Genomic DNA, 26,806 nt, shown 5'->3' on the forward strand with positions numbered 1-26,806 from the left:
GAAGGGAGAAAGTAAATTGACAAAAAGGTTCAAAAGGGTTTCACCTGTTGTGGCTGCTAGACAGTGTCCATCTCCCATGGGATGGAAGTGGGGGGTAGAGGGATGGTTCCTCGCAGGGTATCAGGGGGGCAGGAGACCTTTCCCTACAGTTGCATTCTAAGTTTCCACCTATCAGCCTAGCTATCATTAGCATATGCTTCAGAATACACTTAAATATTTTCAGCTTGACATGTGACTTAAGGCCACGTTGTGCAACAGGATTGTGTGGGTGAAGGAGTCTGTCTAAGCAGATCCAGTGGCGGAATTTGCTATTTACACACCAGAGTGGCTGCCTAAGTAGCTGGAGAAACCTTCTGAAACTGTCTAGTTTGATTACAGTATTGAAAGCAAATATAACTTTCACTCTGAGCAAAAGATCAAATTGCTAGGGCAAATATGACGGGCCAAGTTGCTACACAGATGACATATGCTGAATTTTGGCTACCTGGAAGAACTAGAATGTCTAATTTGTTTGTCCAGCATCACTGTTCCAAATAATGCAAAGAAAAGAAATGGCATAAATTCTGGAAGGATTCCAGTATTCTATTGCTCTCTATAATTACAAAAATGGAGAGGCTATTCTTAAGCATTTGTGTCAGTTTATTTTTAGATCTAAACATTTTCAGATGGAGGGTCCTTCTAGTTGAGTAGAGATGACCACATCCACACTAGTTTTTGCTAAAGCAGACCTCTCTTCCAGGGAAAGCCCAAACTCCACCCATCCCTGATGAATGTGGCTTCCATCCCCAACTAAGAAAGTTGGTTATCTGCTGTTGCGTTAACTAAATAGTTTATTACACTCAGGTTTATTTTAAATGACCAAAGACGACAGAAATTTAAAAATGAGCTTCTAGACAGACCCCTATGAAAAGTTTTAACTTTGGGAATTCACAGCCGTCTTGCTACCCATGAAAATATGATTCATAACCCCAATTTAGCTCTCGCAGTAGGCACTGCTGTAATGTAAAATGCATACCCATGTCTCTAAATATCAGAGGAGTAGCCGTGTTAGTCTGTATCCACAAAAACAATGAGGAGTCCGGTGGCACCTTAAAGACTGACAGATTTGTTTGGGCATAAGCTTTCCTGGGCTTATGAAAGTTTATGCCCAAATAAATCTGTTAGTCTTTAAGGTGGCACTGGACTTCTCGTTGTTTTCATGTCTGTACAGATACTGTGTTACTGTAAAATTCTTAAACAGCAGTGCGCTCACATACCTGGAGGTGGTGATATATTGCAGTATGTAAAGGGTATACTTCAGTAAGAGGTGCTATTCAACTCGTCTTCAAGAGAAATCTTAAAAATATCATCCAGAATGAGGATCGGTCTCTTCTGCACTTGGACCTCCTTTTTCTCTAGCAGAAATGCTCCTTCAAGGCTAATAGTTTTGCCATTTTAGAGAAGAAATGCAGAAGAATCAGAACCAGCTGTCTATGAAAGATCAGAAGTACTATAGAAGAAAAGGTAGCAACCCAGTCTTCAGGGAAGATCAAAAGTAGAATAATCTGTCTCTCTTAGAAGTGTTATCTTCTGAGGCAACCCTCGTTGTTTTACATTCGTACAGTTAACATACTTTCTCATGTTAAAAGGGGAATTGCAGTCCAGACGTGCTTTTAGGCTGATTTATAAAGGTTATAGAAAACATCAAGTTGTTAACTGATTTGCTTCTTGTTTATAAGACTGAGAACCTATCTTTTATTCAACTCTGCTTTTTCTTTAGCCTGTCCTTAGCTACATTTTGTATGCGTTGGTGGGCTCAGTAGGATTTTTAACCCATTATGTGCTGCCTCAACTCCGAAAGCAGCTTCCTTGGCACTGTTTCTCTCACTCATTGCTGAAAACCAAGGAGTATTATCAATTTGAAGTCCGAAGTAAGTATCAGTAATTTTTTTTTTAATTTGCTCTATTGGTTGAGCAGTTTATATTAACCATTACTTTACTTTAACTTTTTGCTTTATAACTTGTCATTGCTTAAATGTTTCAGGGTCTCTGATTGACAGTGTTAATTCTTTCCTAGCTCAGCATGCCTTGTTTGATCCTGTGGCATTTTATGTATCTTTAGTAAGTAGTAATGATGGCGTCACATTAGCAATGCTATTGTTATGATGAATGCAGTTGCATTGAATCCTTGTTATTGGGGTCTTACAAGTGTCAAAAACTTACTCCCTGTGCTGAAACTTCTCTTGCAACATTTTGGCAAACATATTTTTTCAGTGTCTTTTTTTCAACATTTTGGAGGGTTTAAATTGTTTTTATTTTAGATATTTCAGACCCACTTGTATACTTTCAGCTTGCTATCTTGGTCCGTATTAAAGACTAACGCTTTTGGCATGTTTCTAGAAATTTAATTGGGAAATAACAACCAAACATCTGAAAATAGACTATAGTACAGTGCGTTATATTTGTTTAAAAGTGTACTAAGTGTGAAACTGCACATATATACATGCTTAAACATACATTTATCTGCACTATACATCTAACAAATGCACCTCCATTTTATTTCTTTCATTAATGAAACTTTTTATGAAACTTGTTTTCTAAGGAACTGCCATTTTTAAAAGGTAGCAAATTATACCCCAGTTAACCCAAAAAAACCTTGCAAAAAGTGTTAAAATGAGTTTATATTTACATACAGTAGTATCCTTCATGTGAGGATCTCAAAAGCCTTTATAAAGGTGAAAATTATTACCCCCACTTATAAGTGGGAAAACAGACAAAACCTAAGGCCCCATTCTTGCAAGCCAGTCTGTGTGGTTGGACCCCCGACAGCTTGTATGCATCCCCCTTGGCTTTAGTGGAGCCTTACTGCACGTGCTGTGGAGTGTATTTGCATAAGCATTTGTCCCTGTTGATCAGTGCCTAAATATTTTAAACACGATTACATGGCAAACCAGTGGAAAAATCTATATAGAACCTGAGTTTCCTGACTCCTAGTTCTTGCTCCAATTGCTGAATTGGGCTAGTGAAAATACATCGGAGAACAGTCCAATTCTGCATTCAGATCTTGAGTTCACAGGCAGCCAGGCTTAGAGGTAAAAAACAATTTTTATTGAAGTTTATTAGTTCACACATCTCAGTGTTAACCTGAACCAAATCTAGCATTGCATGCAAGAAGCAGCAAATTGTACTATCACCTGTTTGAGTCATTTAATGGCAAATAAGAACTGCAAGGTCAATAACATTCTAGTAGCCCTGTAAATAGGAATTAGTAGATAGCTGAGTAGTAAAGAAGATGAAATAAATTTATAGCAAACAAGTATCTTGTTTCTTTACATAGTTCTAGAAGGGCTGTCAGATTTGTATCTAAAACTTCATCTCACACCAGAATGCATTTGTGGTCTTCTAATTAACCTGCACTTTAGCCAGGTACATTGCAGTCTCAGCACCCGTACCCATAGCTGCAGTTTTAAATTCCATTATTTCAGTGATTACATGTTCAAATAAATACAGTCAGTCTTTTGATTTATCAGATTTTTTTGATGGAAAAAAACCTACCTAAATACAATTTTATGGCTGAGAATTAACATGCACACAAATTGAGAGACTCTTTTGTTGCCAGCAGGAATTATAATTAGGCTGCAGTGCTCACATGTTTGTAATATTGTCTCACATACTAATGTTCATATTGTTTTCTACATGTATATGCAAAATTAAAGCCATATACATCAATATGAAATTTTACAGGTCGTAATGTACCCTGGCTTGGCCCCTTGCACAGCAGAGAGAATTCACCTGAGGTAGGGCAGGCAGTAGTCTGCGCTCCCTGAGGGTTCTGCTTTGGGAGAGGAGCAACTTTAATTTCTGTTGGAAGCTCCAAAGAAGCCTTGCTACCAAAGGCTGCAGTGGAAATGTGTTTGAATCAGTAGGTCTCAGCTATCCTCACTCATTTCCTGGCTAGTGCCTCCCACTTTTCTGACTGTTGTGAACCCCTGTGGACTTCTCTGGTGATGGGGAGGTTGTGGCCACCTTGTACCTTTGCAGCCTCTTCCCAGCGGATTTGATATCACTGAGGGAGGGGCATAATTGAAAACTGACATAATCCAGAGCTGATTCCAGGCCTCAGTGTGTGCTGTCCTATAACCTTGATTTTTTTTCCATAGCTCTGTGTTTGTGTGTGTGTGTGGCTCTCAATAATAACAATGTTGTATTATTTTTTTTTTGCAGTTAATACAAAAGATCAAAAGAGGCTATTAGTTGTCAGTTTATAATTGCAGGATAATTAAATTCTTCTAGACTGTAGGAACATATGTCTGAAGCATTTTAATTCAAATATGGGTGGAAAAACATTTTAAAATCAAAATGAAATGTAATTTGATCAGTAGCTATGGTAACAGCTTCCATCCCTTCAGAAAAGTAACTCATGTTTGCTGATATGCAGAAACTGTAACATTTACCAAAATCCAAAACTATGGGAAACTTTATACAGATACGGTAGTGCAAGCTTCTCTCCGATGACATTCAGCCATGACTTGGAAGGATTGCTTTTATGGATGAGAAGGTAGTTCAGTCTGAGAATCCTTCTTAGTCTTTGGCTCCTCTGCTGAAACTGGCAGGGAGAGAGCAGTTATTCACACATTGCCTCACTACTAAAGATTACCAAATCTTTGTGTATGCCACCTGACAGTTGCCAGAGGGCCAGAACTTTTGGTGTCAGATGACCTAGGCTGGTTTAGAACCACTGATCTGGAGCAGAAATGAACTGCATCCTATTACAAATCTCCTGAGCTATTTAGGCCCCCAGTATAATCTGTGATCTCCTCTTTTGCTGTCCTGTTAGATGCTGCCCATGTAATGTGGTTTGAGAAACTTCATGTGTGGCTCCTCTTTGTGGAGAAGAATGTTATCTACCCACTGATAGTCCTCAATGAGCTCAGCAGCAGTGCCAAGAACATTGCTAGTCCAAAGAAACTGGACACAGAGTAAGTAGAAAAGATTGTCAGTAACTTGAGTGTACCCAATATGGTGGAAGAAAATGGCAAAGGGCGTCATAATTGACAGCTGCAGTGGAAGTATAGTTAATACGAGTTGCAATTAAAGCAAAGTAGTAATAACTAGTTTCTAGTGTCAGTACCTGGCAAGCGTATATGTCTGGATCACCGTATGGCTTGTACTGAATGAATATGTAAACTTTTTAAATGCAGAAATCATAAAATTGAGTTTTCTGATTTGTTAAAAAGGACCCCTCAGATCATTCAAATGCTATGCAGATTTCAAGCCACAGAATTTTCTGGTAATGTATCAAATTGCAGATATCGGAGATAGAATAGTTCTGTTACCATCCAGCCTATCCATGCCAATGCAGAACTAATCCCTCTGGTATTTTGTCCATTTAAATCTTAAAAAACCCAAGCCATGATGTCACAGTTACTAGGCTAAATGCACCTCTCGCCTCTCCTTTAGTTGTCATGTGGCGCCGTTTCGAACCACAGAGGAGTTCTGCTGTCAGACTGGCCTTTACTGCACTCAGTTGGCACTGTGATTATTCCAGCAGGTCTGACTGTGGCTCTGGTCCCTCAGAGAGAAATATCAAAGGTTAATACAGTGACCAAATGGCCTCCTTAAAGCAAGATGATATTTATTTAGAACAACAGCCTTTTAGAGAAAACAGATCTTAAAACAACAAAACTGATTGTATGCATATCTAGTCTTTCCCTAAGGCTTTGGGGATCTGGGAAGACTTAACTTCTTTAAATTCCCTCTGCAGAATCTCTCCATGTCAGCCAGTTGCCTCCTTAGTTTTGTAGGAATCAAATAACACTTGAAATGTTTGTAGCCCTTTCATCGAGTAACTCCCAGTTCTTGCAGAAAATGGTTTGCAACTCACTGGAGACTGGATTCTTGAAGTGAACAGCTTTTCTCATTGTCTTTCAAGTGTTTTCTGGAGAGCTCTTGTCTGGGAAGCCATTGTCTCATCTTCATACACAAACCTCATTGAATTTGAGCATTATAGGTGTATAATATTCCATCACCCCTAATGTAGGTTAGTCCAGTATCATACAGCAAATTCTAATAACCAGTGCACAATAAACGTTCCTTCCTTGACCCTGTCACAGTGTTCATAAAATTATTGCCTCTCAATATTCATGACATCATTACATATCAGCTCCACATCTGTCACACATGGGTTTTTTGCTAGATCTCTTAGGAAGACTATCCCACAGATTGTGCTAATATTGTTATTGTAGAATGTTGATTGAATTCAGAATAATGGAGAGACTACAGTCATAACCTAAAAAACCTTAACATGTCTGTTAAGCATTGAATGTGAAGAAATTGCAATTGCTTAACAGCAGGTAAGCAGTAGACTGCAGATGAGTAACTTTTCTTTCTGCGCTCCTTTTGTAGGATTGGCGCTTTAATGATCACCATAGCTGGTTTGAAGTTGTTGCGTTCCTCTTTCAGCAACCCAACCTGCCAGTATGTCACTGTTGTTTTCACAGTGCTCTTCTTTACATTTGACTACAAAAGTTTTTCTGAGACCATGCTGCTTGACCTCTTCTTCATGTCCATACTCTTCAGCAAGGTAACTTTACACAAAATTACACACCCTGAAACTGAGTATTTCAGATCATCATATTTGAGAATCCAAGGAATGAAAATCCATGCTATGAATAAATGACCATATACTATTGGATAGCTGGGAATCTCTGCTTCCCAGTATTAATGTTTTGGCCTTGGCATGTGTTAAGGTATCTGTTCTTTTAAAGTCCCAGCACTTCCTTGGAGCAGAGAAGATGTGAATTATGTGATTTAGTATGGCTAGATGCATTTTGGCAGACCAGTTCAAGTGCTTACAAGACCAGTAGTTTTCCAAAGCACTGATAGTGAACCAATGAGATTGATGGGGGAAACTCTGTTTTAGCCCAATATTTGGTTCTATTTTTATGACTAAAACTGTTTACTTTTTTCCCAAAATTATGTTCTACTGTAGTTTGAGACTCGTTTAATGTTTATCTGTTTTACTGTTGTGATTGTTCAATATCTATATAAAGGAGTGTTTTTTAACAAATTAATACAAAATTATATTGGTAAGTGTATATCTTACTGCAAGTCAAAATTATATGCATTTTCCGTTGAGAAGTTCATATGTAAAACACTCTGATTTTAGTTAAGTCACAAAATGATTTATATATTTTATCTTCTCCCCTTTTCTCTCTAGCTTTGGGAACTCTTTTATAAATTGAGATTTGTGTATACTTATATTGCTCCTTGGCAGATCACCTGGGGATCTGCTTTCCATGCTTTTGCCCAGCCCTTTGCTGTGCCGCGTATCCTTTGAAGATTCCAACTTGTTGTTAATTACATCTATTTATACTTTGACTCTTACTGTATTATTCTTAATTAATTAAACCTAGAGAATACGTTATCCTGCCTAATGAATGTGATTGACAACTGTATGCACTTGCCGTCTGGATATACTAGTAAAACTAGAATAGTTCCATCACAGAAAAGACCTAGACCAGGTTATTCCATTGGAAAAATTGTAGGACTGACCACCATTTCCCTTTTTTCAACAATTATCTCCAGTCTGTAGTTCATAGTGTCAAGCCTCTTATCCGCAGATAGAGACTTGCACTTCGTTGACTGTTCTGGGTCAGGTGTTGATTCTCATTTAATACAGAAGTTCCAGAATAAGAGTTGCCATGTGCAATTCTAGTCTTGTTTTTCCTGTTTGCCAAAAAAAAAAAAATGGTGCCCCTTATTGCTGAATAATTTTTTCCTTTATATAATACATGAGGGATTTGGGAGATCTTGCTTTGTTCTTACTTGGTGCCAACATCGGTGCCTCACTTTCCCCTCTCTAAGATGGGGATAATGATACTTACTTTCCTTTTTGTAAAGCGTTTTGAGATCTGATGATTTAAAGTGCTACATAAGAGCTTGGTGACATTGCAAAAGAACCACGCGGTAGTCTTGGCTTCCTTAACCCTGTCACTCCACAGATTCTGCAATGTTGTTCGTCCAAGCAGCTGTGTCAGCTTTCTTCTCCACCCCACTGAACCCCTTTCTGGGAAGTGCAATATTCATCACTTCATATGTCAGACCTGTCAAATTCTGGGAAAGAGACTACAAGTGGGTGAAGTTAAGCCATTAAGAAGCCATCTCAGCTGTGTTTAATAGAGAAAGCTGTGACTGAATGTGGTCTTTTTGTTTTGCTGTATTTCTAGGTGCTATGATTTTTTTTAGAAAGAACTTGTTCATGGCTTTTAATATTTTCATACAAGTATATTATTTTTCTGAAACATCATAGCAGCTCTTTCAACACTGACAGTGCTTACATTTCATTCCTGTCATATAGCTTTTATTTACACTACACTGAATAATTTAAGCTCCAAAATGACAGAAATTTTAAGGGAAAATTGAGTCTGAAAAGTGACTGTATACAAAGGGCATTTGAGGGTTCCTTATTTGTACTAATAACTCCACTTCACATTTGCTCATTTCACAGGTAAAACTTTTTTTTTCTTAACTCCCAAAGCCAAAAACTCATCCTCATATCTTAGTCGATGTCAGTTCTTGGCTTATGCACCACCACCAATAAAAGATTCTTCAGGTAAGATAGTACTTTCAATTAAACCTTCCCTTAGACTGAAACAGTGGAGTTATGCAGGTATCATTGAGGTAAGAATCTTTTACTGTTGATGTTGCCTGAGCCAGAAAAAACCCAGGAATGGCAGGATGAGCTTGTAGTACTAGCATTTAAGGGGAAAATCATTTCACATGTAAAATGAGCAAGTTTCATGTCGAGTCACTGGCAATAAATATCAATGAAACCTAGGTGTCATTTATAGTCACTTGTCAGAGTTGAATACTTTCAAGACCTTGCTTTTAAAACCTGGTGTACAAATTTGGGTTTCTCCTTCAGCCACATAATGGCAGTTTTTGGGTGAGGAGAACTAAAATGGAGCAGCACTTGTGCTTCTTAACTACTAGTGCCACACTGAAAAGTCAACTTTGAGTGCAGCCAAGTGTTAGCTTTGCTACTTCTATTGACTTCAATGCAAGTAACATAGCTAAAACTTCATGCAGAACTTAGAAACTATCTACCTTAATTGGCTTTTTGTGGGCAAAGGTGAGAGCGTCGGTGTATTAGATTCTAACACTACTATGGCTAAAAGGCATGGTTATGTACGGGCAGGATTCTAAGTTGAATGTAAAGAAGAATTGCAGGCAAAGCTTTCAAAGCTATCCTAAAAAAATCTTTTCTTCAGTACAGCATCATTTACAACTCCTTTCTCTATATTCTCCTGTCGTATGAAAAACTCTTCAATATGTTTTTGTTTTAATTTTGTTGTCTTCAGCACAAAGCGTGTGGACCATTCAAACACAAGACTCGCTTCCCAGCTTGATAGAAATCCAGGTAATACTCCTGCTTTTTGGTTGAAATGGTACAGAGTGGAGGTGTGAGTCTGTCATGTACAGATATTACTAACATGAAAGGGGGACACATCAACTTCCATTCTGTGTCTGGGAACTCCTTATGACAGAAATAAAAATTTGTTTGTATATCAAGGTGAGGTTCACCTCCTACGCTGAATGTTATATGACTAGTACATGTAGCTCAGCTTATAATTGGGTTTCTTTTAAAGTATTTGACTTGTGTGTATTTATATACACAGCACCTGTGAAGAACTCTGTAATCTAATTTATGTGGGGGGAAATACCTGTCTCTTTTGTAAATATAGTTAATCTTCAGGGGCTTTTGCTTTAGCTGGGGAAGGGAATTATTACAGAAGTAAACTCAATGTTCTTTGACACTAAAGTGCCTACTAGCTTAACTGTGGCTTTAACTATGGACAGTGTCTATACCCTAGCCATTAGGGGTTTTTTATTGTTATGTCTGAACCAATTAGGGAGTAGTTTCAATCTTCTGTGTGCAAAACAAACCGATTGATCCAATGATGGAATGAGGACCTCTTTCTTTTGAAAATGAACTGATCAAGCTCCACCAGTACCCTTCCTGCTAAACCACACAACTGCAAAGGTGGAAGCAATTTTTTTAGATTAGTGGTCAACTCTTCCTTACTCGTCACAGCTGTATTTTCTGATACCTTCTTTTCCTCCTCTTTTTTTCCTTTCTGCCATTCTATTGTCTGCCCTCACATCCCCTTTTCTCCAGCTCTTCCCCAAACTATACCTCTAGCCCGATATAACACGGTCCATGGGAGCCAAAAAATCTTACCGCGTTATATGTGAAACCGCGTTATATCGAACTTGCTTTGGCCCCCCTGCTCCTTGTACCCTAACCGTCCCCTCCAGAGACCCCCCCCCCCCGTCTCTAACCGCCCCCGGGACTCCACCCCCTACCTAACCCCCCTGTCCCCTGACTGCCCCAACCCCTATCCACACCCCCGCCCCCTGACTCACCAGCAGCGGCGGGAAGCAGAGCAATGTGGCCCCAGCCCGCTCCACTCTACCAGCTCCTAGCCGCAGCACTCCACTTCCTGCCATTGGTGAGTGTGGGGAGGTTGGGGAAAGGACGCCCTCCGCACTCACCGATGGCGGGAAGCGGAGCGCTGCGGCTGGGAGCTGGCAGAGTGGAGCGGGCTGGGGCCGGGCTGCTCCGCTTCCGCTGCTGCCGGTGAGTGCAGCGGGGGATCCCTTTCCCCAAGCCCCCTCCTCCGAGCGACACGGCGTGGAGCGGGCTGCTCCCAGCCCCCCGCTAATCATCTGAGCCACTCTGTGCCTACGGGGCCCCCAAAAGTGCCCCCCCACAGCTCCTGCCTCCCAGACCCGGGGGGGAGGGGAGGCCTGCTTTACCGCGTTGTATGCGAACCCGTGTTCTATCAGCTCGCGTTATATTGGGGTAGAGGTGTACCATGTACTCTGCCTTGTTTTTCTTCTTTCTATGCCTACCTACTTCTCCCCTTCCTGTTGCAGTACCCGCACAGCTGTTATGTTTTCTGTGGGGTTTCTGAGTGCTATGAACAAGGGCAATTTGGGAACTGAGCACTGCTTAAAGGATATCTAGGTACCAGGGCGGTTGCATCCTAAAGTAGTACTGCTGATAGTTGCTTGATTCCTTTGTGCCTATGTGCTTAAGCATAGCACTGCATGGAGTTAGGCATATGGGAGTAGTATGAGTGAAACTGAAGGAGCGGCTTGGAGATCACAAACAAAAAACCAAAACTGATTAACCTATCAGTCCATTCAGAATGAATTTCAGTTAGTTGAATAGTTGCCTCCATAAAAAGAGATTGAGATCTTTGAAATAACATTACATTCACTCCTATATTTTCTTGATGGCAAAGTACAAGTTTTAATTGATAGAAGCTTGGGTTTTTCCTGTAGGTTCAGATGATAACAACCTGAATTCAATCTTCTATGAGCATTTAACCCGTTCCCTTCAGCACAGCCTGTGTGGAGACCTGTTGCTGGGGCGGTGGGGGAACTACAGTACTGGGGACTGCTTCATCCTAGCTTCTGACTACCTCAATGCACTAGTACACCTTATAGAGATAGGAAATGGTCTGGTCACCTTCCAGCTGAGGGGGCTTGAATTCAGAGGTAAGAGTTCTGTGCTTTGATTACCCATTTGATTGACTTACCAGATTGACTCTTTTTTGAAAAGTTTAACTTATTTACAGTTTGGTTCTCTAAACCTGTGGCTTTGAACTTGGGCTTCAGGGTCTCTGGTTTTCTCTCACTTACATAAGAGGGGACACAGAGTTCTATAACAGAGCTAATATAGGTTTCTCATTACATTTTAATGTATTACAGGTACAATGATTGACACTTACCCTCTTTTCCTATACCTGAGTTGCATATTTGAATATAGAGTGGTAAATTAAAACTAAGCAATTTTAATTTTTTTCATTAAATAGTTAAGCTAGAAACAGTAGTTTAATTTACCTGCTGTTAACAGAAACATAATTTGTGATGTATTCTGGTGTCTCAAACTTTTTAAAATATCAATTATCTTCAAATTAGTCATCTAAATTCTTACTTTTCTTAACATCCCCTAAGGCACTTACTGTCAGCAACGAGAAGTAGAGGCCATCACTGAGGGGGTAGAGGAAGATGAAGGGTTTTGTTGCTGTGAACCTGGCCACATCCCACATATGCTTTCATTCAATACTACCTTTGGCCAACGCTGGCTGGCATGGGAAGTGCTTGTGACAAAGTATGTTCTGGAAGGCTACAGCATCACAGACAACAGTGCCGCTTCCATGCTTCAAGTCTTTGATCTTCGGAAAATTCTCACCACTTATTATGTGAAGGTATGGCTCTGCACCTAGCAATCGCAGCTGTGCGGGAATTCAGCTGTCCTTTAACATAATGTTGTTTTGGGGAATTGGAAGCATGAACTGTTAACACTTTGTGTATATATAGTGTCTTTCAAGTGGAGGGTTACACAATGCGATATAAGCTATGAATACACGAATCTCTCATTCACCAAAGGAGAACAGCTGGTTTGAGGATATGTCTACACGTTGAGCTGGGGATGTGATTTATAGCTAGGGTCCTACCAATTCACAGCCATGAAAAATGTGTCACAGGGGAGACCAGCGTTTCTTAAACTGGGGGTCCTGACCCAAAAGGGAGTTGCTGGGGGGTTACAGGTTATTTTAGGAGGGTCCCGGTATTACCACAGTTACTTCTGCACTGCCTTCAGAGCTGGGCAGCTGGAGAGTGGCAACTGTTGGCCGGGCACCCAGTTCTGAAGGCAACACCCTGCCAGCAGCAGCACAGAAGTAAGGGTAGCAATACCATACTATGCCACCCTTACTTCTGCGCGGCTGCCTTCAGAGCTGGGCAGCCAGAGTGTGGCAGCTGCTGACTGAGGGCCCAGCTCTGCAGGCAGCTGCGCAGAAGTAAGGGTGGCAATACCATACCATGCCATCCTTATTTCTGTGCTGCTGCTGCTGCTGACGGCTGTGCCTTCAGAGCTGGGATCCTGGCCAGCAGCCGCCGCTTTCCAGCTGCCCAGCTCTGAAGGCAGCGCTGCCGCGAGCAGCAGCACAGAAATAAGGGTAGCAGTACTGCAAGTCCCCCTACAATTATAGAATCATAGAAGATTAGGGTTGGAAGAGACATCAGGAGGTCATCTAGTCCAACCCCCCGTGCTCAAAGCAGGACCAACTAAACTTTCAAAATAACGTTTTAACCTCCCCCCTCCCCCCCCCCATCACCACCAACTCCTCTTTGGGTCAGGACCCCTACAATTACAACACTGTAACATTTCAGATTTTAATAGCTGAAATCATGAAATTTATGATTTTAAAAATCCTCTGACCATGAAATTAACCAAAATGGACCGTGAATTTGGTAGGGCCCTATTTATAGTGCAAGGAACTAGTGTGAGTATGTCTCCTCGAGCTGAGAATCGCGCATCCAGCTCCAAATGTAGACATGCCTTGTGGTAAAGTGTAACAGCTATTTTCACATTTGGACAGCCATGTAACACAATCTAGGACAGAGAATGACTACTGTATCCAACTGAAACATCAGTGGAAGCTTAGGGTACAGAAGGTAATTACCCAAATATGAATCTGGCCAGGACAGGGCCGAAGAAGGAAGAAAGTCCCGTCCCCCCACCACTACATAATATCCAAACCCCAAAACTCCTCCTTGCTGTTCGATTGATACCTTTGAACAATCATTTTCTTTGTTTTAGATCTGGGTCAGTGCACCTTTTGTTAAGGTTATTTGCAATAAGAGTGCAGGAAAATGTTGTTAAAAATATTTCTGTAATTAGTTATTGCAAATCCAAAACTAAGATGGGCCTTTTTGAACCTGGGGGAATGTATGGAGCCTGCCATCCTCTCATTGCTTGCAAAGGATGCAAGTAAATACTGTTTTGTGTTAATGATAGGAAATTATACTTGTGGTCTCTTGAATCCCAAAACTCTCTATTAAGTATGTACAGGCACCATCTTTGAAATGCAGCCACCTCTGGGATGGAGGAGTGGGGGCAGAAGGCCACTGTCATGCACGTCACTGCATAACAGTGGTAGAGGGAAAATATTGGCCAAAGACTCCCTGGAAAATGTCTACTTCTGCAGAAAGATGCTAGTTGCCAGATCTTCACTGGTCACCCTGAGCCAACAGGCCTTGATCTCTTCAAAAGATCGATACGCAGACTGTCTCAAATACGATCATAACCTTTCATACTTCTGAGGGGTAAATAAATCTGGCCTTGAAACACTTGTCAGACTTATGGTTCACATTTAGAAGGCTCTCTTTGCTGCCAGAAGGGCTTGAAGTTTGTTTTTTCTTAACTAAAAACATTAAATTCAGTCCTTTTTAAAAAACATACTAAACAAACAGGCCTGTCACAAATCCCGCACTAATTAAACCTGTGCACTTTCAAACAGTGTGGGGTGCTATTTCCATCCTCGTGTGTAACAGAGAAATATACAATTTAATACAACAAATTAGATTTAAATTATTTCCTGGATATGTAGTATAGGTCATAACATTTTCAACTTGTACCATTTCAGGGCATTATCTATTATGTCACAACCTCCCCCAAGCTGGAGGAATGGTTAGCTAATGAGACAATGCAGGAAGGATTACAGCCATGTGCAGACTGCAACTATGTTGATGTGGACCCTACATTTAATCCAAATATTGATGAGGATTATGACCACCATCTAGCAGGGGTCTCCAGAGAGAGTTTCTGTATGACTTACCTCAACTGGATAGAGTACTGCTGCTCCCGAAGAGAAAAGGTAAGCATGACTGAGTGACCAGAACTATTAAACTTTTCTAGGAAAGTCTCTTACATATGTTCTTTGGTAGCGTTGGATTTAACTGTCTATTGAAACTTAGATTTCAAATTGATTTGTAGGAAAGTGTTACATTGGGTTTGGGTTGATGAGTTAATGCTTTGACTTTGATCTCTTGAGACCAAAGTTCAAATTAGTCTTAGATTGCAAGTAGTGTATTATGTAGTTGGAAGTGCACTAGGGAAAGGAGGAGGCGACCAAATCACACAATATAATTTGGCTTGATTGGGCCTCTGTTTAGGCAGAGAAGAATGATCTTAGAATAGCCATGGTTCCCTAATGTTCAAAACAACCCTAACTGCAAAATAATTTCCTCTATAGTACGTAAAATCGACTGCCCAAAGCATTGCTAGGTACCTCATGGTCAAATTTGAAGCTCTTCTCTGGACCACTTCATCCAGATGAGCACTTCATCTCCTAGCTTCTTTGTCATCTCTCCAAACCTCCCGCACCCTTTTAAGGAAGTTTATACAAAAGTGTGTCTAGAGAATTACACTGGCATCTGTCTGCTTATTTAAATTCTCAAATGTGTGGTTTGACCATGGATAGACGTGGTCTTTCAGGGAGTGGGTAAAAGCGTCTCCTGATCCTTTCGATTTAGTGAAGTACCTGGGTCTTTAGAGTTGGGGAGCTCCACTGGAAGTAAGTGACTAAAAGGAGGACTCTTCTAGGAAGTATAATATTTGAAACCTTTTTTAGATGTGGAGAATGGCCATCAAAGAAAACTGACTGCCTGTATTACATGATCATCACTTGGCAATTATTTTGTGGGGGTAGTGGAAAGCAGATATAATAACTTGGATACACGACATTTTACTGCCGAGAGAATTATCTTTATAATGAAGTGTTACATCAGTAATGTTGCTTTACAAAGCACCACACAAATGGCTTTTTGCTCTGGGTGTTTTGATGAGTGGAAGCAGTCTACATACTTCTGAAGTAAACTCACAAATATATATTGTTTAACTTTTAAGTGAGAGATGTATGCCTGGTCCATTAATATGCCTGTTACATCTCTGTTCATCAAGACTAGTCTTTTTATGAATCAAATCTAGAATTCAAGAACAGAGTATGCATGCAGGATAGTATGTACATGCATTCAGCTTGCGACTAATTCAGATGGCAAATGTAGTGCTTTTCTGTAAAAATCTCATTAGTAAGGCAGCGTTTACAAAGCACTGTAAGAACCCCTAATTTGAATTCGGGTGCTTCTGAGTGCCAACCCATTTTTATTTAACATAAGTGCCACTGGAAGTTGATTTCTGGTAGCTTTCTGTATTTGCCTTTTTGTCACTCCTCCTATCAGCATACACTTTGCTATAGTATGAATCTCTCCCTATCTTCTCCACATGACTCTTTATTTTTTTTTATGTATTTATTACTACCAGCCGCTGGATGCAGATAAAGACTCCTCCTTGGTGACTCTTTGTTACGGACTGTGTGTTCTGGGGCGGAGAGCTTTGGGGACTGCTTCCCATCATATGTCTAGGTAATACTACGCTCTTCTTCTCAAGGATTTTGGAGGAGGGGATCCTGCAAGCATCTAGGTTTGGGGTAATGGCTAACTCTTCATACAAAAGCAGTGTTGTTCATGGACCCCCAAAATGAACAGATACTCTAGGCCACCCTCCTTCATAAATATTGTGGATGATCCAGTGAAGATGTGCCAAGATTCAGCAAATGAAGGATGCGGAAGACTTGTAGCCGAACATCTCACTTCCTTAACTAATGGAAGTTGAGAGTGGTGAAGTGGAGGGCCTTCATGCCTTTCTTGTCCATGATACCTGCTGAAAAAGGAGCAGGATTAATCAAGTTTTGAAATTGAACTTCATTCCTTGCTCCAAGCATGAAGCCTATATATAAAAGTTCATGGAGAACTATTAGCCAAGAGGATGAGGGATGCAATGCCATGCTCTGGGTGTCCCTAAGCCTTTGACTGCCAGGTGCTGAGGCTGGATGACGGAGAATGGCTCACTCAATAATTGCCCTGTTCCGTTCATTCCCTCTGAAGCATCTGGCATTGGCCGCTGTCGGGAGACCACATACTGGGCCAGATGGACCATTGGTCTGACCCAGTGTGGCCATTCTTATGTTCATATGTGTACAGAGGACTATCACAACTGTACCTGTCTCTATAGTTCAGTGTTACATTATGTAAATCAATATTTCTACTGATGTAAGGAAGGGATGCTGTATATGGATGTTTTTAAATATGTTAATGTTTTGGGGTTACTTTCCATCCCAAACAGTAATTTGGAATCTTTCCTGTATGGGCTGCATGCCCTGTTTAAGGGCGACTTCCGTATCTCTTCAGTCCGAGATGAATGGATCTTTGCTGACATGGAATTGCTGAGGAAAGTGGTGGTTCCCGGAATACGCATGTCACTCAAACTACATCAGGTAATAAGGTTAACGGGGGATGTATGTTTTTTGGCTCTGTCCACGCTGATTGATTAAATTGTGATATATGGAGCAGTTTTCCACACAGCTTGCCTGGCCAGCATAGCAAGCTTTAAATCCTGTTTAAGATAAGTGTGTTGGGTAGAGCTAGCTAAGTCTATAATATGTTTTTAAAGACAGTGTTTTAAATGTTTATAGGGCTAATCAAACTGAGGTGAAACCATGTTCAGTTAAGACAATATAATCTCTGCCTCGTCAAACTCATTGGCTTGCCTGACTGGCCCTGTTCCCTTTTTGGGAATTCATTCATTCAATCATTCTTCCTTCCCCTCTCTGTGTTTTGAATAGCTCTAAGGACATGAAATCCTCGCTTGTTAAGTGCCCCATGTCAGGCACAGACATTCTACTGCCAATATTACCTATTAGATTGGTATCCACACTGCCCTTCTGCCGTATGTCCATTCTCCTACCCACGGCTGTATCCTTTCTTACTTCGTTTTCTTCTCTCTCAAAGAGAAAATCTGGCGTGGAGATTACCTGGACATCTCCCAACCATCTCCCCCGAATTCCTGGTTTAAAGCTCTCTTGATCAATTGTGCCATCTGCCATCCTAGAAGTCTATTTCCTTCCTTATTCAGGTGAAGTCCATCCTGAGAGAACAGTCCTCTGTCCATGAATGCTTTCCAGTGGCCATACATCCCAAAGCCCTCCTTATAGCACCACTGCCTGAGCATCTGTTGAGCATCATAATCTTGTGTCACTTTTGTTGCCCTTCTCTAGGAACAGGCAGAATCCCACTGAAGATCACCTGAGCCTCGATTTCCTTAAGCATCTTCCCCAGCCTGGCATAGTCTCCCTTGATATGTTCCAGCGAGAATCTGGCCATATCATTTGTTCCCACATGAAGGATAATCAATGGATTCTTTCCCGCTCCCGTTAGGATCCTCTTCAGCCTCAGGTCCACATCCCGTATCTTAGCACCTGGCAGACAGCACACCCTTCTGTTCTCTGGATCAGCTGTTGTTACAGGCCTGTCTATTCTTCTCAGTAATGAATTCTCAATCACATAGACCTGCCTTTTCCTGGTGATGGTGTGATTCTCCAGTCTATCCCCTGTTCCATCTGGCTGCAAGTCCTCTTGATTCCTATTGTCCCTTGCAATCCTCTGCAACCCATACCGTATCCTCCTGGAGCTCATATTTGGTGGTGGTATCTCCATTGACTCTCACCCTCTTCCTAAAGGACTATCTGCTCTTCTCTTCTTCCTTGCTCTCTCACCTTCAGTGGCCACCTGCTGTGCCCCTTCTTCATTTTCCAACTCCGCAAAACTGTTCCTGAGCTCTATTTCTCCTTCACTGCCCCATCTTTTCCTCTGCCTGATTCTCTTAGTCACATGAGAATCCTCACCCAGCAGTATCCCCTCAGAGTTCTTCGGTCCTGTTTCCATCTGCAAGTCTGATCTTTTCCCTTCAGCCTCCTCATGTTTTTGCTGCATCATCCGCTCAAACCCCCTTCTAAACTCAACCAGAGTCTCCTCCTGCATCTCCAATCCTCGGATCATCTCTTCCATCAGCCCTATCAGGCGGCACTTCATGCAGATGAAATTCTTTTCAGGTACCCCCTCCAGGATCATGTACATGCCACAGCTTCTACATCCAGTCATCTTCATTGTGTCTTCCACTACTTGGGTCACTACCACTGCTGCCTCTGTGTCTGTCATAGCCGTCTCACCTAAGTCCTGTTAGTCTGGGAAACACAAACCAAACCAAAACACCACAGCAAAACACACCCCCAACGAGCACCAAAACACCACACACTCCCTTCACTAGCCTGTCTGTTCCTTTACCTGGCTCTTAATCCCCCCCCCCCCCCCCAAGCTCCCCTTACAAACTCCCACTCAAACTCCCGTTTACAGTTCTATTTGCTGGCTCCTGTGCCGCTGCAGCTGTCTTGCATGCTTGCATCACTGCAATGTCCGAAAGTCACCAAAAACTATCATGCAATGGCATAGCAATAATTGAGTTAGCTTGTTCCATTAGATCATGGAATTCTCTTAATTTAGCAGTGTATATAAAATGAGAAACGGTAGGTGTAAATGCAGAAAAGAACTTCAGTAGAGTAATATAAAGTAATATAAATGACAAAGCCCTGGCTGGGATGACTTAGTTGAGGATTGGTCCTGCTCTGGGCAGGGGGTTGGACTAAATGACCTCCAGAGGTCCCTTCCAACTCTGATATTCTATGATTCTGTGGTGAAAGTGGCAGGATTACAATTTACAAATCCTGAAATATTCTCAAGATATTACGTAGGCCACTACAAAGTATGCACCTGAATATGGAGAAATGAGTGAATATACACAAATATGCATAAAAATACAAATGTTTTTAGACACAACCCTTTGAACTAATACATAGTACAGATAACTGGTGACTTTTCATTTGCATTGTGGTAGTGCTCTGAAGTATCTCCACTCAGGATTGGGGCCTCATTGTGCTAGTCACTAAAACAAGCAAACAAAAAAAAGAAAAACCTAAACATGGTCTTCGCCCTTTGGAATTTAAATCTGTACTTTTTGTATCAGAAAGAGCCATAACTTAATACTGAATGGAGCCTGTAAATATGTGGCTAGCCAATAGTATGATGTTTTGAATGCATGATGAAGTATACAGGATGTTTTGTCTGAAACCCGATTTCTTTTTAGTGTGTGACTGCAGGTCGGTGTTGAACACACATTCACGTGTTTGTTTTTCTTACTGTAAATGAGACCAACCATTGAAAAGAAGCCTCTCACTGAATATTCAGTATTTTACTTCTTTGGCTTTAAACTTCAAGGCTTCTGAGCTCTGAAGTAGTTTACTAGAACCAAAACCTCTCCATAGGCAATGTGACTAGATACACAATAAAATCAGTATAAAAATTATAATAACTAACTGTTACCAGTACTAGATAAATCCTTCCCACCCCCAAACTTAAAGAAACATTTGATGTGGTGGATATTGAACTCATCTAAACAAAGGTGGGAATCTGTTTTTGATTATTGTAATTTTGTTCAATGCATTATATATAGTTTCTGAGCTCTGAAATCTCTACTTTTTTTACTCATTTAGCATCTATGACACTAAGCCATTCTCAAATAATGCTTTTATTCTTGAGTTCAGGATCACTTCACTTCCCCAGATGAATATGATGACCCTACTGTCCTCTATGAAGCCATTGTGTCCCATGAGCAAAACCTGGTTATAGCACATGAAGGGGACCCTGCCTGGAGGAGCGCTGTCCTTTCCAACTCTCCCTCCCTGCTTGCCCTCCGCCATGTGATGGATGATGGCACCAATGAATATAAAATCATCATGCTGAACAAGCGTTACCTCAGTTTCAGAGTAATCAAGGTGTGTGTTCATTGTATATGCACATTGAATGGACATATGATGTGCTGCTTCATGCTGTTTTAGAATTTAGGTTAATCATTACAGAAAACTACTACTTCAGCCCCGCCCGTTACCTTTCTCAGTGAGTGGTCACTGCTTGGGCTGTCCTAGAGTACTTAATTGGTTATCAAGATAGTGCTTTCCGTGAACATTAAATATTGACAGAAAAATAAGTGTAATGTCATCTCTAAAAATACCTAGTGACAATATCAGCAAAACACAGTTTCAGCAGTCCCTTTATGTTAGTTTCATTGGACCTAATTGTTTATCTTCTTATTGCCCTTTTGTCCATTATGTGTATGAGGTCTGGAAAGTGTCTAATACCTCGTAAAGTCAGCATAATATTCCTATTGTATAAACATGGCCCCGTGAAAGCATATCTATATTGTGACTTGTACTATTGGTGGCAATTTTGAATTTATCTACATTTAGATGACAGTGATAAATGTAGCCTTAGTCTGACTATAGCTTTACTTCCGCCCCTTCGGTATTTACACAGATGCCCCCTCTTCTGAACAAAGCTTAAGCTTTCCTTCCAGGTCTCTCCATAACTTTGGATTTCAGCTATATTTCCTGCTGCTCCCCTTTGTCCACTCAAGTGTCATTCTTAAATGGACCTTTTATCTGCTTCATATCATTTTCTATGTATGCCCCCCCCCAAAGGTATGTGAGAGAATCCTAAATTAACATATGCCAAACTGCCACTCTCTCTTCAAAAACTAGAATCCAGCTCCTATTAGAGGGCCCACCTGCCATTCCGTATTTGTGCACGTTATTCTGTACTGTTTGCAGCTTGTGCCTATATATTGAGTCCTTTGAAGGAGGGAGCGTGAATGCTTGATGGTTGGTTGTATAGTGCTGTGTACACTTTATATGCTCTATCCATAATAATGTAATTCTTCTTTGAGTGCTTGCTCATGTCCATTCCAATGTAGGGGTGTGCTTGCCATGAGCATCGCCACGAGAAAGATTTTTACCTCAGTGGTATCCGTCGGCTCTGCTGCTCCCTGGAGTCGCGCTCTCATAGCTTTGGTATAAAGGACCCTGCCGACCACCCAATTGCTTCTCACGGCCTGCAACAGTCGCTGGAACTTCGGCTCATTCTTGCTGTTGCAAGTACTCCTTAGTGAACTTTTCTCTACTCTTATTGTATATAGTTGATTGTATTTACTAGTTAAGTTTCAGTTATTAAGTTAGTTAGTTAGGAACCCTGTTAGTGGGATTAACCGGCCCACCCCCAGAACCAGGGCATGCCTCAGTCTCCAGGTTTCAAGCCTTGTGAATCTTGTCACAAGCCTATGCCTGTGAGTGACTTCCATTCCAGCTGCCTCAAGTGTCTGGGGGAAGCTCAGCTGTGTAGGGATTTTAAGCCTGCACCAAGGAAGATAGAGACGCTAGACTCCACTCTATCCTCATGGAGGTAGCACTCTGACCTCCATTGGAGCAAGGTCACTTGGACTCGGCACCAAGTATGTTGGCCTCAGTAAGAAGCACCCTGGTTTCACTTTGGGACACCCGGTGCCATTCTCCAGATCCAGCACCAAGGTGAGATGCTCCGACCATGCCTAAGGAACCTCAGCACCATCAGTCATCCCCGGTGCCAAACAAGGATGTGAATGCGAGAGAGCCCAGGCACTGTTCACTGTCACTGATGCCTAGGAAGAAGCAAAGGAAGATCAACAGAGGCGGATCACCTACACTGAGGTCAGTGGGACAGAGAGACGCTGCTAAGGTGCGACCCACGTCGGGCTGTCCTCGGGCTTGCTGCACAAGGTCCAACAAACTTTGCAGGACCTGCCATTTGAAGGTACATCAATCTTTTCAGAGTGGAAAGACTCCAGACTTCAGTTTTTAAGAGTCAAGGGCCACGTCCTTGCGCCTTCATACTGTGGCCCCAGCGAGGAAGCGCTATAGCCACAGCAAACGGCTTGCTTCTTCCTCCCGCCTGCTTGGCAGGACTATAGCAACAGGAAGAGCAGGGGCTAAGGGAGGAAACCTCCCCCACAGACTTCATCTGTAGCTGCACTCCCAGACACTTGGTGGGGTCAAAGCAGGCTTTTTGATGGGACGCTCAAGGACGATGTACCAGGAAGAGTTTATGGATCCAAATTCCCCAGATTTTGTGGACTGGTTATCCCACTTTGATAGGGTGCTATGCATGGTCGCAGTGGGATACATCCTTCAGTTTTTTTGTTCCCCTCCTTGCCACCTACCCTCCCCATCTCTCTTCAGGGACCCTTCTCACAAACAACTTCTAACCCAAGAGGTGCAATCACTCTTAAGAGTGGGATCAGAGCTAAGGGATTGAGGGTTCTACTCCTGATATTTCCTAATCCCAAAAGCCAGTGGCAGTCTCAGACCAATTCTGGATCTGTGAAACCTCAACAAATTCATAAAGAAGCTGAAATTCCACATAGTCTCCTTGTCCTCCATCATTCCCTCCTTGGATTCAGGGGACTGGTACGCTGTCCTTGACTTAAAGGACACAATATTTCCACATTGCCATCTTTCAGGGACACAGAAGGTTCCTTAAATTTGTCATGAACTACCAATTTACGGCACTCCCATTCTGTCTCTTGGCAGTCCCTCAGATATTCATGAAGTGCATGTCAGTTGTTGCAGCCTTCTTGAGGAGATAAGGGGTTCAGGTTTATCCATACCTCGACGATTGGCTGATGAAAAGTCGATCCAGACTCCAGGTAAAGACAGATGTGAGACTAATACCGTCGACCTTCCAGAACTTAGGTCTGCTCATAAATGCACAGAAATCCACCTTCTTCCTGGTCCAGAGGATAGAATTCTTCAGGGCAGTTCTGGACTTGGTACAGGCCAGAGCTTCTCTCCCAGAAGCATGCTTCCAAGCAATAAAGAAACCTACAGAAAGCCTCAAGAATCACCCTGTCATCATGGCAAAAAATTGCTTACAGCTCTTGGTCCACATCATGTCTTGCACCTATGTGGCTCATCACATGAGACTTCAGCCCATACCTCTCCAAGCATGGCTGGCGTCAGTATACTCGCCAAGCCTAAATCATGTAGACTCAGTCACTACAGTTTCCCCATTGGTGATTACTTCCCACGATTGGTGGCTAGACCTGCTAACAGTGTGCGCAGGAATACCTTTCTCAAGACCCCAATTGTCAGTCTCTCATCAGACTCTTTGGCAATGGGATGGTGACCTCACTTGGACTCGCTCAGGACTCAGGGCCTCTGGTCTCCGGAAGAGCTCTTGTTGCACATCAATGTCAGAGCGCTCAGGGCAGTTCGCCTGACCTTCCAGGCATTCCAAACCCATGTAGCAGGCAGGTGCATGTCAGTCTGTACAGGCAACACAACAGCCATGTTCTATATCAACAGACAGGGCGGAGCACGCTCTTCTCACCTGTGCCAAGAGGCACTTCGCTTATGGGAATTTTGCATAGCCCACTCGATTCACCTCAAGGAAACCTATTGCCAGGTTCTCAGAACCAACTTGCCGATCACCTCAGCAGGGTTTTCTCCAACCACTACAAGTGGTCTATCCGCCTAGAGATCCTACAAGTCCACTTCCGGAAGTGGGGAACTCCCCAAATAGATCCATTTGCAATGAGGTGCAACAGGAAGTGTCTCCAATTCTGCCCTTTCCTGGGCCACAGTCCAGGATCTCTGACAGATGTCTTCCTCTTGCCCTGGACGGGACATCTGTTCTATGCATTCTCATCCATTCCTCTCGTACACAAGGGCTTGCTGAGGATCAGGTGGGACAGAGCAGGAGTCATCCTGATAGCCCTGGCCTGGCCACGTCAGCACTGGTTCATGACACTCTTGAACCTATCAGTAGAAATACAAATCTGACTACCGCAGGTTCCAGACCTAATATCCCAGGACCCCTGTGTCCCCCAAACCTCAAGGCTTTTCATCTTATGGCCTGGAAGGTCATGCTCCAGACTGGTTCGAGAAGCTCTTTTAGGGAGTAGAAAGCCGTCCGCTAGAACTATGTACCTGGCAAACTGGAAAAGGTTCTTGATCTGGTGAGTGCAGAAAGGTGTCTTGCCCATGCAATCATCAGTGCCATTCATTCTGGACTGCTTGCTACACCTGAAGCAGCAGGGGCTATTGGTTTAATCAATTAGTGTCCACCTGACTGCAATTTTGGCTTTTCGTCTGGGTGAATGGCTGGTCCATCTTTGCAAACTCGATCTGCAGTAGGTTTCCCAAGGGACTTGACAGGTTGTACCCCTTGGACTCTCAGCCTGGTGTTCTCAAGGATCATGGGTTCCCCATTCGAGCCATTGGCAATGCGTTCTCTGCTCTGTTTGTCCTGGAAGGTGGCTTTCCTGGTGGCCATTACTTCGGCCAGAAGGGTATCCGAGATTAGGGCCCTTACTTCAGAACCTCCATACACAGTATTCTTCAAGGACAAGGTCGAGTTATGGCCTCACCCAGCCTTTATCCCAGAGATGGTTTCATAATTCCATAGTAATCAAGACCTATTCTTTCTGGTCTTCTGTCTGAAACTGCATGCCAACAAACCAGTAGCAGAGGCTTCACTAACTAAATGTCAGACGCACGCTGGCCTTCTACACAGAAAGGACTAAATCCATTTTGAAAAATGACTCAATTTTTTGTGGCTGTTACAGACAGGATGAAGGGTCTTTCAGTCTCAGCCCAGAGAATTTCATAGTGGATCATGTCCTGTAGCCACAAATGCTATGATCTGATGAAAGTCCCTGCTCTGTCCCTAACGGCACACTCCACAAGGGCACAAACATCTTCAGTTGCATTTGTGGTACAGGTCACTATCTAGGATATCTGTAGAGCAGCAGTATGGTCTTCAGTCCACACTTTCGTGTCTCACTATACCATGATTCAGCAGACTAAAGACGATGCTAGGTTTGGCAGAGCAGTGCTACAATCTGCTCGTCAGTGAGCTCCAAACCCCACCCCTTACATCTGCTTGGGAGTAACCTACATTAGAATGGATATGAGCAAGCACTCAAAGAAGAAAAAACAGTTACTAACCTTCCATAGCTGCTGTTCTCTGAGATGTGTTGCTTATGTCCATTCCAAAACCTCCCACTCCTGCCTCACTATCGGAGTTAGCTGGCAAGAAGGAACTGAGGGGTCAGTGGGTTGGCAGCATCCTTTATACCAGCGCTATAAGAGCATAACTCCAGAGGGCACCAGACCCGACCTGATGAATACCACAGAGGGAAAAACTTTCTGGCAGCAGTACTCGGGGCAAGCATGCACGTATATTGGAATAGACATGAGCAACACATCTCAAAGAACAACAGTTATGGAAGGTTAGTAGCTTTTTTTTTCTTTGTTCCTCTCCTTGACTAGTTTTCTGATGTCCTTTTTTTTTCTTGGTTTTTGTTGTTCTTTTGCAGGTAAATAAGGAGTGTGTGCGTGGCCTCTGGGCAGGGCAGCAGCAGGAACTTGTCTTCCTGCGTAACCGTAACCCAGAAAGAGGGAGCATCCAAAATGCAAAGCAGGCTTTGAGGAATATGATCAATTCTTCCTGTGACCAGCCCATTGGATACCCAATCTACGTCTCACCTTTGACTACTTCCTATTCAGATAGCCATGATCAGCTCAAGGAGTTTCTTGGGGGCGCTATCAGTTTGGGAAATATCAGAAACTTCATAGTGTCCACATGGCACAGGTGAGCTGTGAGAATGAGTTCTTAAGACCATTCAGCTATTCAGTAACATCACTGTCAATGCTAAGATGTTAGTACATCTTAGCAGAGCATAATTTATGGAATTCACAGAAGTATGGCTGCCTCTCAGTATTTTTCCCTTCAATCACAATTGCAACACATGGCCCTGCTATGGCAAGAGTGTTGTTCAGCAGGCCACGTGGACAACATCCCAAGCATTTTGTCAATTAGAATATCGTGTCCAGTTTTAACAACTCATAAATAAAATTCGAGGTGGAAACATTATGTCTTGAGGTGGAATCTTAGCTGTGCCAGTGACCTGCTGTGGGGTTTGTGTGTCACTTTTCAATGCCTCAGTTTATTCTGTCCATAAGAGGAGTATAATAATCTACCTCACAAAGGTGTGGGGAAGATTCATGCAGGTCTGGGACTTTAAAATGCTTAAATATGTGAGTAGTCCCACTGAAGTAACTGGGACTCTCTCATGAGTAAAATTATGCAAGGCATTAATACTTTCAAGATTAATGATTTTGTACAGCACTTTGAATATGTAAGCAACATA

The 26,806-nt window shown here is 42.3% G+C and overlaps 1 protein-coding gene across 1 annotated transcript in view; it reads left to right on the top strand.

Annotated features, from left to right (window-relative positions):
• PCNX1 (pecanex 1) overlaps nucleotides 1-26,806 on the top strand; it is a 133,656-nt gene that overhangs the window by 91,922 nt on the left and 14,928 nt on the right. Inside the window, exons 20-32 of the mRNA XM_074955581.1 lie at nucleotides 1,760-1,910; nucleotides 4,817-4,958; nucleotides 6,385-6,562; nucleotides 7,199-7,307; nucleotides 7,983-8,112; nucleotides 9,342-9,400; nucleotides 11,332-11,547; nucleotides 12,007-12,260; nucleotides 14,484-14,714; nucleotides 16,160-16,260; nucleotides 17,021-17,171; nucleotides 20,331-20,561; nucleotides 25,973-26,247. Of these exons, the coding sequence (XP_074811682.1) occupies nucleotides 1,760-1,910; nucleotides 4,817-4,958; nucleotides 6,385-6,562; nucleotides 7,199-7,307; nucleotides 7,983-8,112; nucleotides 9,342-9,400; nucleotides 11,332-11,547; nucleotides 12,007-12,260; nucleotides 14,484-14,714; nucleotides 16,160-16,260; nucleotides 17,021-17,171; nucleotides 20,331-20,561; nucleotides 25,973-26,247 (2,228 nt within the window). The remainder of the gene's footprint in view (nucleotides 1-1,759; nucleotides 1,911-4,816; nucleotides 4,959-6,384; nucleotides 6,563-7,198; nucleotides 7,308-7,982; nucleotides 8,113-9,341; nucleotides 9,401-11,331; nucleotides 11,548-12,006; nucleotides 12,261-14,483; nucleotides 14,715-16,159; nucleotides 16,261-17,020; nucleotides 17,172-20,330; nucleotides 20,562-25,972; nucleotides 26,248-26,806) is intronic.

The sequence above is a fragment of the Natator depressus genome, chromosome 6 (genome assembly GCF_965152275.1).
Source record: "Natator depressus isolate rNatDep1 chromosome 6, rNatDep2.hap1, whole genome shotgun sequence".
In the NCBI taxonomy this organism is placed as follows: domain Eukaryota; kingdom Metazoa; phylum Chordata; order Testudines; family Cheloniidae; genus Natator; species Natator depressus.